The 11,390-nt window shown below is 45.8% G+C and overlaps 1 protein-coding gene, 1 long non-coding RNA gene and 1 pseudogene across 3 annotated transcripts; 2 read left to right on the top strand and 1 right to left on the bottom strand.

Annotated features, from left to right (window-relative positions):
- Window positions 1-831: 831 nt before the first annotated feature.
- Window positions 832-4,713, bottom strand: LOC123136663 (uncharacterized). 2 transcript variants are annotated; one of them, XM_044556133.1, is made up of 4 exons: window positions 3,766-4,713; window positions 3,434-3,558; window positions 2,283-2,350; window positions 832-1,288 (listed from the first exon to the last, which is right to left on the bottom strand). In XM_044556133.1, exons 1-3 carry the CDS (start codon window positions 4,653-4,655, stop codon window positions 2,286-2,288), a joined length of 1,080 nt encoding a protein of 359 aa, XP_044412068.1. In that variant the 5' UTR covers window positions 4,656-4,713; the 3' UTR covers window positions 832-1,288; window positions 2,283-2,285. The 2 variants fall into 2 exon arrangements, with proteins under 2 accessions (XP_044412068.1, XP_044412058.1); XM_044556123.1 differs by having other exon boundaries at window positions 3,434-4,712.
- A 253-nt stretch (window positions 4,714-4,966) lies between these two features.
- On the top strand, window positions 4,967-5,743 carry LOC123093965 (uncharacterized). Its single transcript, XR_006445694.1, has 3 exons — window positions 4,967-5,166; window positions 5,389-5,493; window positions 5,580-5,743. It is a non-coding gene; the product is annotated as an uncharacterized lncRNA (long non-coding RNA).
- Window positions 5,744-9,436: 3,693 nt separating this feature from the next.
- On the top strand, window positions 9,437-9,574 carry LOC123151554 (uncharacterized; annotated as a pseudogene).
- The last annotated feature ends 1,816 nt before the right edge of the window (window positions 9,575-11,390 follow it).

Below are 11,390 nucleotides of genomic sequence, written 5' to 3'. Positions count from 1 at the left end.
GGAGGAAACCAGCCTGTGGTCGTTCCACCGGGTACTCGACTGGAAGATGTCTCCCGGGCCCACTTGTCAGTGTGACGGTCTAGTGGGTTGTGGTCTATGCGCAGATTTCCGTATTAGGAATGGCCGTACGCCTGTAAAGGCTTCTCGCAGAAGCCGAGGCATGCCTCAACGTTTGAACAGCTGTTTCCCATCGGCTGTGCCTATGACGTCACCTTTTTCCCGCCAAAATTCGAAGCTATTGGTGTTGGGCCTTTTTTTTTTTCTGCATTTTACACAAGCCTTTTTTCTTTCTTCGTATAAAACACATATAGCTGATTTCAACCTTCCCTCAAACAAAAAAGCTGATTTCAACCTTGCCGTGTAGTCCACGAACCAGCATCCGTGTTTGGAATAGCCACTCCGAGTGTTTGAACAGCTGTTGGCCCATAGGCTGAGCTCAACGGCGCCATTTTTGCCCGCTGAAATGTTCGGGGCCTGGGCCTCCCTAAAACTAGGAGGCCATGTGCAATGCTATCCAGCCCAGTCTGAAAGACCAATTTAATAAGTTTTGAAAACATAAGATGCGGCCGCTTATTTCTTCCTCCTCCCCTCCAAGATAAACAGTATCATAATATTAAAAAGATACGTTTCAAAAAATATTTTAAAAACAAGTACTCCCTCCGTCTCATAATATAAGACATTTTTTGACACTAGTGTAGTGTCAAAAAACATCTTACATTATGGGACGGAGGGAGTAACAATTATTAAGAAAAAACGACTACAGCAAAAGTGTAGCACAGCACCCTCAAAAAAAAAAAAGTGTAGCACAGCACATAGGCTGGTACAGATGTGAACTCCGCATACTCATTTCATCCTTCTGAATTAAGAGCCATCAAGGCGCAAAAAGCAATCTCATTTCATCCTTCTCACTTAAACGAGTTCAATGCACGACCGATTGGCACAAAATTATACTACTACTACATAGCTCAGGGCAGCGAATACTGAACCGTTCCATCAAATAGTCAGTTCAGCACCTATGGCAGAAGCAGAGGTCCCTAAATATCTCATCAGAGTAAACATTGCAGGGGCACCAATTTTGTGACGAATGAACCATCTTACTGGTGTTTACGGCAGATACTGGAGCGAACCAAAAGTCTGACAGAAGTACCACATCTCCAACGAACCAAGATACAGTGAGTTGATCAGCACCCCAAAAACACAGGCTTCTCCAGATTTCGCCCCAGCATACTAAGCTACCACCATGAGCCTCCTAGTTGATTAGAGCACCAGCACCTTAGTTTTAAGAAACCTGAGGGTAAAATTAAGGAATATTAGATACAAGCACCACATTTTTCCTTCTGTGTGAGTAACATGGGGGTTAAGGTTACATGGAAACTGTATTTACTAATTAATACGGTTAAGTGAACTGTTGTTCTGACAATTTCTTTTAGATATCTTTTGTTGCCTGAACAATGAGTGACCTGAATGGGGGCTGTCCAGCTTCTGCTGGTATCCCAGCTTTACTTTCCCCTGAGAAACAATCTTGGGTAAACAAAAATGCTTCACTATTCTATCTATGTGCATTTCCGAAACTTAAATAGAAAGTCGGTCTGGCAACATGTTTATTTTCTATCCGACTTTTGGTTGCACCAGAAAATTACACAACGACAATTGGTAATATGCAGTTATCAAGCTTCAGTTCCGGTCCTCAAATGGTTGGTGAAAATATTTCAGGGAAAGAAAAGATAACGGTCATCCTGATGACAGGGCGAGAAATCCTTCAGGCCCTTGTACGGTGCTCACCATGATGAACAAGATCATGACTGCTAGCTCAGAAACACTAATACACCAGGATCAAACTTCCATGCTGAGACACCAAATGACACTTTTTGGCAGCTAGCACAAGTCGCTGCCACAAAAATATGAATGGAAGAACAAGTTCGGGTAGCACACTTCAACAAAATAATCATTCTATGGAGTAAAATTTGTTACTAGTCTCCATACCTAGCAAACATTACTAATTCCACTAAAATACCAACTATAACTCAACCAATGACAAACAGGTAGGAGTATGAAGGATAACAATACGTTGGACAAACAGAGAAAATCAGTTAAAAATAGTAGTAGTAATCGGCACATATGCACATCACTGTTTTCCAGATCCACAAACTGCATGAATTGAGTAAGAGATATGTGAATGCGGAATCCAAAATTTGTGGCTGGATGAGATACAACTAACAATCAGTAATGAAGCATCAGCTGAAGGAAAGTAATAGAGATTCGCTAAATGTCTAAATTGGTACCTTCTAGTGGCTTTGTAAACGAACTAGAACATCTGCCAGAGTCTTGTTTTTCTCAACATACTTCTTGCCTGAAAAGGGTTCATTTGATCAATGCACAAGAATTTGAAGAATAGCAACACTAAGACAACATAATTTGTAAAGGTATAGATTTATGTGCATTGGATACAAGAAATTGAGCTAGAAAAGAATGACACTTAGAGCACGTTCACTAGAAAAGAATGACCCATAAGCCACAACACAGCAATTTGAAGAATATATTTGTTTAACACTTGAGAGTAGTGTAGACACATTATTAAAATGGATATAACATCATTAAATCCTTCTAAATGAAATTGTGTAGGCAGAAATTAAATGTAGAACATGCGGTGTAAATTACAAGCCTGCAGATAACTCTTTTTACCGAAAAGGAGGACTCTAATCGAATACATCATGTCATTTAACGAAACAGTTCTGAGAATATATGGACAGCTTCATAACTCAGAATACATCATGTCATTTAACAAAACAGTTCTCAGAATATATGGTACAGCTTCATAACCCAGAATATGCAGCAGCACCGACCAGCGTAAGATTATTCGGACTTGTAAGCTAGAAAGCATCCAAAACTTGGAAAAAACTGTTCAAGAGGCAAATCACTGACACTACCTAGATACTCCCTCCGTCCCAAAATAAGTGTCTCAACTTTGTACTAGCTCTAGTACAAATTTGTACTAAGCTCAAGACACTTATTTTGGGACAGAGGGAGTATGTTTCAAGATAAACACTTCCAGACCAGGATAACATGTAGAGATGACAAAAGGTTGGAAGTTTCAAGTCGAGAAGAGATTTGAGATTGAAACTTCAGGTCCACCCCAAAGTACTAAACACAAAAAGAGAATTGTAATAGAAGTGCCACTAGATCAGTGCATTGGATCTTCTCATACAAACCACCAATAACAATTTTCTTTGGGATTTCTGTAAAAAGCAGGAGCCAAGGGACTTTCATCCAGAGAACTTTTATTTGAGATCCAATTGTTACTAATCGTGCGTGTTAGTCATTTTCGAGTGATTTTGTTATGTAGAGACAAAAGTATCTCATGCATTGCACATCAAAATGCGAAACTAAACCTGAGAAATATGCAATCTAGCAACTAAAACGAGCGAGTGAATACCTGCAGAAGGGATCCGGCTCGATCGAAGCCACGGTGGAAGGACGCATGGCATACAGAGGTCGCTTCTATAGGGATAACATCCAATCACCTCCTGCCTGTCCATGTCCACGGCGACGACGGCAATCCTGTGAGCCGTGAGGTAAACGACATTGGCATTAAGCGGGTCAATAAGGAAAATGCGTGTCGACCCCCTCTCCTGTAAAGGTAGTCCCATGGTGCTGCCCCAGAGCTTGTTGAGCACCACCCGGTGCTCCAGCGTCCAGCCAGTGCCTTCGTCGTCGAGAACAAAGGATCTGAGAAGAAACGGTTCCTCGTGAGAGACCTCGACGTACCGCAGCCGCCCTTCGCTGACACCCATGCGCCGGTAACTGAAGGACGCCTGCTTCCACCACGCCCTGCCCTCAGCGTCAGGCAGCAAGCTCCCTCGGCGAAACGCTTCTTTCTGCGCGCCAGCCGGCAGCACGCTGCCCCTCGGCAGCTCGACGAAGGAGAGCTCCGGCCGGTCGCTGAACGGGTCGGCGGAGATTGCGCCCCAGGACAAGTCGATCCACCACAGGCGACCGCCGAATGCCAGCGTCGCCTGGTCTGGCGTCACTGGCTGCCGCCGCGCAAGTGGGACCTGGCACGGCGAGAGCGCGACGTTCTCCCACTTGCCTGTTTCCGAGAGAAACCGGAGCATGTGGTTCCCCTGCCGCAGGTCGGCGACGGCGAACTTGTCAGGCGGCCCGTGCCCGCGATCGGCTTGGGTGAGGAGGCCCATGTTGAGGCCGCACAGGACGTCGCCCACAGGGTCGAAGCCGGAGTCCGGGAGGCGACGAAGCTCGCGGGTGAGAGGGTTGCAGACGAGGCGCGTGACGCTGGGGACGTGGGTGGGGTCGAGGCCGGAGGGATGCAGGCGCACCCGAGAGGCGCCGGGAGCGGTGGAGCGCAGGTCTAGGCAGGAGAGGAAGAGGAGGCCGTCGCCGCTCGCGGCGAAGACGCCGCCGGCGAGCGACTGAACGACGTCGCCGTCGGGGTCGGGGCTGCCCCTGGTCTTGACGAGGCGCTCCGGGACGCATAGCTCGGAGACGAGCGGTGGCTCGGCGAGGCGCACGTCCGCGCTCGGCGCTTCGACGACCTCCACCGTGCGGTTGATCATGGCCCACGGGGGATGCGTGGCGGCTGTGGCGAGCGAGCGGCGGAGGCCGCCGGACAGACCTAGGAGGCGGCGGCGGAGAGGCATCGACGCTGGGTGCGGAGACTGAAGTGGGGAATTTTCTCCCTTGGGGTGGAGAGAGGGGAAGATTCCAGGTCCCGGCTCACATGGACTGGGACGGCGAAATTGGGCCTGGGGCAACTGGGGCTGTAGCCCCAGGCGTGGCCCAACTAGCACCTGTACGTATAGAAGCAAATTTTTCAGAATTTGGGATAGATAGAAGATTAGCCCCGGGCTTCACGTACAAGGCTTCAGCCCATTAGCCCAAGTCAAGTCGATCGATTGAATAGAAAATCAATCGCGCAGTACGTCGACGCTTCGATCTGTCGTTCGTTTGCCAAGGGGAAAAAACCCTTTCCCGATCGAGAAACCCTCGCCTAGTCGCCGCCGCCCTCGTTAGTCATCAACCGCGTTTCCCCGCCGGCCGCCGCGCCGCCCGCCTGGTCCGGTGTCCTGACCACCTGCCTCTCCTTCTTTCGATCTTATCGAAGTGTTCCTATATTACAGTGCACGCACACATTGCGGTACAGCGGCACAGGTAGTACATATTGTTCAATTAATTGGAAATCCTTCTATGTCAACAACCATTCCAGCAATTTTTTTTCTAAATCTGTATCATCTAAGTAATTAATTCAGTATCTTCAACAATACTCAACTCTGTATCATTTAATTATTTTCCCTGGGTCCTTTTATGTCATGCAAACTCAATGAATTGGTGGTGTTAAATCATATTACTTAGTTCTTATTTCATTGTTGCCAGGAGATTATAAGTCCAAGATGAAGAGAACCCGTACAGTTGAATCTTTCCAATCAGTTGAGCGTGATGAAACACAAGGGGCTACTACCTCGTGGACTTTGTGAAATGGTATAATATGTTCTCTTTTTTTTTGCAAAATTTCATATGAACAATTAATTTAGTCTATGTCCAATGTCTTGATTTTATGTTTGCAGATCCAGGTACTTCTACTATTGCTGGTGAAGAAATGATGGCCTTGAATTAAGGAAGTCTTTGGTAATTTGGTACCAAACCATGTTTGCAATGATGCACTTTGTTAAACTATCTTTTTTACGGAATTTCCTCTTGTGATAGTAATGAATTTATATTTCATTTTGAACGTGATTTTGTGCCATACTTATAACACACGTTGGTGTGCGGGGTATTAGACGAAGCCAGTTAGTTTTAGCCCCAGACTTTGAAAAATCCTGGCTCCGCCTCTGGACTGGGTGCACGCCGACCACTTTCCGGGTGGCGCAACTGGCGTGTGGTTCTTCCAGCGGCTGCACGGCCGGGAGAGAGCTCTCGGGGCCACACGTCAGTGATACGGTCCATTGTGCTCTAGTCCACGGACCAGCTTTTGCATTTTGGACTAGCGAGGCTTCATCGAGAAGCCAAGGAAGGGTGCGTTTGAGCAGTTGTTTCCCATCGGCTGCCGTTTTCCCGCCAAAATTCTACTAGTACTTTTTCTCCCGCCAAAAATCTAGCATGTTGGGCATCTAACCATTTTCTTTCTTCAGAAAACATATTCCGCAGACGTGCCCATGGACGAGCAACTCTATATGGATGCAGCTTCGGTGACTTCATGAAGCCAAGTCTTGCCGTGACTTACCCCCCTTCATCAGCCATCTAATAAACATCTGACATATCAGATTGACTCATATCTTGAACTATTTTTTTTAAGGTGATCAGAAAAATTGAATAAAATCAATAAATCATAAAGTTTTGTTTTGTATTCTATGAAAGTTTCAACCCATTTGGATGTATCGTTTCTGAATAAACATTTTTATTTATATGAGCTCAAAAGGCTATTTAATCACAAACCATACATCCAAATGGGTTGAAACTTTTCCCAGAATACAAAACAAGACATTTATGATTCATAGGAAATTTTTCAATTTTTCTTAGCACTTTAAAAAAATTGTTCAAAATATGGGTGGGTCAATCTGTTATGGCAGATCTTTAATGGATGGCTGATAAATGGTGGTAAGTTACGGTGAGACTTGGCTTGATGAAGTCACTGAGGCTGCGTCCACTTTATCTATGGTTGGATGTGGCTGTGGGATCGACTTGGTTGTCTCTCCCAGGGTTATTTTTTTTCCTTTCAGGTTAGTCGGATGACTTTTAGAATATTTTCAAGACGTGTTGCATGTGTATGTGTTGTAGATTTTGGTAGATGCATAGATGGGGTGTGTGAGTGTGATGTGTGTCAACTTGTATCCATGTAATTGGGGCTATAACTGGCCATGGACAGCCCGACCCGACCCGACCCGGCCCGAAAATCTCGGGCTAGGCCGGGCCCGAACATGTCATCGGGCCAGGCTCGGGCCTGGAAATTGAGCCTGGCGGGCAGATCGGGCCGGGCTCGGGCTTGCAAAAATAAAAAAATTAGTCGTTGTCGGGCCGGAACGACCGGGTCGTGTCAGGTTTTTTCGGGCTAGGGCCCGATTTATTAGGCTCGACGCTCGGGCCGGGCCGGGCTCGGGCCTGGGTTTTCAGTGTCGGGCTTTTTTCGGCCTGGCCCGACCCGACATATGCACATGTATAATTGGGGCTTAAAAAGCTCTAACAGACTATCTAAAAATATTAGGTGCAATATATATATTTTTAGTTTTAGGGTGCACTATTTTAACAATGTCTTTTGTGCATATGGACCACATATTAAGGCCACATTACATGTTATATTATTAATTCAATCTTTTATGTTTCTACTACATGCAATTCAACATTATTTCAATTTCGAATTAAATTCAACCAAAATTTCCGCACGAAACCAAGCGACATACATATAAAATCATATCAAGTAGTTCATCTTCATACCACATAGATCATCCTATGACTAAACATCATCCAAAAATAAACAAAGAAACAAAATTGATGTTATCTTTATGCCATGCTCATGAAAGAATCCGCACCCACCATGGTTTGATCACTAGCATTCATTAGTACAGGAACCCCATACTAGTGGTGTGCCAAAGCGGCTACAAGTGGTTACTAGCAGCATGCTGGCGGCATGACACGAGTAACTTATATACTAGTGACACACGCCACTGGTAACTGATATACCAGTGGTGCTTTGTCTGTAGTACACGCTGCTAGCGAAGCTCCTATCAGCAGAGTGCCCGAGGTTGGATGCCACTAATAACCGAGCAAACTAGTGGTGTTCGCCATTCGCAGCACGTCACTGATTATACTTACTTGTGTACAAAATTAAAATTTTGAAATACACTTCTTAAATTTTGGATGGCATGGCTGCCATCTCATCATTTACATATGATCCATTTTGCTGCCATTGCAGCAAACGTAGGTCAAAAATGGTGCCATGCATCATTTTGTAGCCCAAAAAGGTGCCAACACTTAGCAACCAAGTACCATAGCAATTCTTAGCATTCCTATTCTAAACACACATGTTTAACAATTAGTAACCAAAGTATTCTAGCAAATCCAAACAAGGTACTTAACAACCACATGTTCAACACTTTTCAGTTCAAGAGTACGAAACACCTACTCCTCGGCACCCTTAACTATGGTATGGAGGAAGAGGACCAGCACTAATGGGGAATATCTACTGCACCGCTGCTTGTGGTGCTATGGTGCACCAAACTCACATTGCATATTGAAAATGGTCAAAAAAATTGAAAAAAATTAGCACATTCACACAACATCAATGTAGGTTGTCACAAAATTTCAAGTCAAAATTTGAAATGTAGCTCGAGAAACAAAAAAAAATGATAAATTCAACACGGAATAGTACATAACATGAGTTGGGCTTTAGATTTGGCACAATATCACATTTATGTCAAATTTGTCATTTTTGTATCTCAAGAAATGTTCAAATTTCGATAAAATTTTATGACAACATACATTGATGTTGTTCCAATGTACTAAATTTTTTAAAATGTTCTATAATATCTTGTGCACCGGTAGCACCACAAGTGTGGGTGCACCGGATACATTCCCCCAGCCCTAAATCTCCATGGTGGAGCATGGTGATGATCTTGTCTCCAACTTCTACATCATAGACGTCAAAAGAGATCTCTCCACTCGTTGAGGATCACACTGTTAGGCGATAGACTTGTAGTCGTGTCAACTTGTGTCGATATTGTGTACATGTGATCTGTTGTAAACATGGCCGGTGGTTAGACTAGATTGATATCTATCTCCTTATCTTGTGTGTATCTTGGAATAGAGGTCAAGGCTAATAACCAACCGGCCGAACCTTGTAATCTTGTGCTATATAACATGTACACGTCCCTGCCAGAGGTGCATACGCTTCCACCAATTCTTTCATGGTAATCAGAGCCTGCCTCGCTCACATCCATGGCGACGTCTTCAAGCTCCACCTCCTTCCCCTCGTCACCATTTGCGCACAGCGTCACCGAGAAGCTCACGGGAGGGAATGAGGCGCTATGGCGCGCAACCGTGCTCTCGGCGATCAGGGGGGGCGCAGATGCAGGGCTACCTCGACATCGACCAGGTAGTGCCCCCTCTGAACGTTGAAGTCACCTCCGACGATGGCAAGACCAAGTCGAAGGCACCCAACCCGGAGTTCTCCGCGTGGTACGCGAAGGATCAGCAGGTGTTCTCCTACTTGCTGTCCTCCCTACCGCGCGAGATGGCCATCCAAGTGGCAACCTGCCACACCGCCGCCGAGCTCTGGAACACGGTGCAGGGGATGCTGACCTCGCACACCCGCGCCCGCACCATCAACGTCAGAATTGCGCTGGCGAATCTTCAGAAGGGCAACTCCAACATCACTGAATATGTTGGTAAGATTAGAACTTTATGTGATGAACTTGTTGCTTCAGGAAAGAAAGTAGATGAGGAGGATGTTGTGTCTCATATCCTTGCTGGACTCGATGAGGAGTTCGACCCCGTGGTTTCTGCCATGTGCTCTCGGGTCGAGCCGGTGACTGTCCCCGAGCTGTACTCGTAGCTTTGAGCTTCGAGACACATATGAATCTGCGCGGCAGATCCTCCCAGCCCTCTGCAAACGCAGCCTCCAGCAACGGCGGCGGCGGTGGTGACCGCGGCCGCAACTTCCCCAAGCAAGGCGGTGGCGGCGGCGGCGGCGGCGGTGACCGCGGCCGCGACAACTTCAACAAACAGCCAAACCACGGCAACATGGGGGGCAACAATGGCGGTGGCGGCGGGAACTACAACAACAATCCCGCTGCTAAGGTTGCTTGTCAGATCCGCGGCAAGCTCGGGCATCCAGCATGGAAGTGCTGGAAGCGCTACGACTCCTCCTATCAAGGAGGGGAAGAGCGCTCGGTGAACGTGGCGGCGGCTCCCCAGTACGGCGTGGACAACTAGTATATGGACAGCGGAGCCACTGACCATATCACCAGCGACTTGGAGAAGCTGACCGTCCGGGAGAGGTACACCGGCGGCGAACAAATCCACACCGCAAACGGATCAGGTATGACTATCAATCACATTGGTCATACAACTATTTCAACCCCTGATCGTGATCTTCTTTTGAATAATGTCCTTCATGTTCCGGAGGCCACAAAAAATCTGATCTCTGCAAGTAAACTTGCCATTGATAATGATACCTTTGTTGAAATTCACCCTCATTTTTTCCTTGTAAAGGATCTAGAAACGAGGAGGGTCCTTCTTCGAGGCAGGGGTAGAGGAGGTCTCTATCCTGTCAAACACACCGGAGGAAACGTCAGGAAGCAAGTGCTAAGTGTCACTAGACCATCTTTGGACTGGTGGCACCGACGTTTTGGTCATCCATCTTCCATTGTTGTTAGGAAGATTCTTAGTGAAAATAAACTCCCGTGTGTTAGTAATAATGAGAATAATCTTGTTTGTGACGCATGCCAAAAAGGCAAAAGTCACCAGTTGCCTTATCCAAAATCTTTTAGTGAATCATAATTTCCTTTGGAACTCATTTTCTCTGATGTATGGGGTCCTGCCATTGAAACCGTAGGAAGAAAAAAAATACTACGTGAGTTTCATTGATGATTTCAGTAAATTTACCTCGATCTACCTAATCAAACATAAGTCTGAAGTTTTTTAGAAATTTCATGACTTCCAAAACCTCGTTGAAAGACAATTTGATAGAAAAATTCTTGCCCTTCAAACGGATTGGGGTGGAGAGTATGAGAAGTTGAATTCTTTTTTCACAAAAATTGGAATATCACATCATGTCTCCTGTCCCCACGCTCATCAGCAGAATGGGTCAGCTGAGCGTAAACATCGACATATTGTCGAAGTTGGTTTGTCCTTGCTTGCTCAAGCCTCCATGCCATTAAAGTTCTGGGATGAAGCCTTCATTGCTGCTACCTATCTAATCAATAGGATGCCTAGCAAAGTCATAAATTTTGAAAATCCTCTCACTCGCCTATTCGGTGAGACTCCAAACTATTCATCTCTTTGCATCTTTGGATGCGCGTGCTGGCCTAACCTACGATCGTACAATAATCACAAACTCCAGTTTCGCTCCAAGCAATGCACATTCCTTGGATATAGTAATTTGCACAAGGGCTATAAATGTCTTGACATATCTACAGGACGAGTTTATATTTCTAGGGATGTAGTGTTCGATGAAAACACCTTTCCCTTTTCCACTCTCCATCCTAATGCAGGTGCTCGGCTGCGTGCTGAAATCCTTCTGTTACCACCGGAGCTCCTTAATCCTTCTGATCATGGGGGAGAGAATGTTGATGATCATATGATTAATAGTACTACTAATCCTGATGGCTGTGTTGCAGAGCAAAATGCAGAAAATGCGGCAGAAAATCCTGGTCTGGTCTATG

This window comes from Triticum aestivum, chromosome 1B (genome assembly GCF_018294505.1).
Source record: "Triticum aestivum cultivar Chinese Spring chromosome 1B, IWGSC CS RefSeq v2.1, whole genome shotgun sequence".
Taxonomy (NCBI): domain Eukaryota; kingdom Viridiplantae; phylum Streptophyta; class Magnoliopsida; order Poales; family Poaceae; genus Triticum; species Triticum aestivum.
This window is presented reverse-complemented; position numbering and strand designations above follow the sequence as displayed.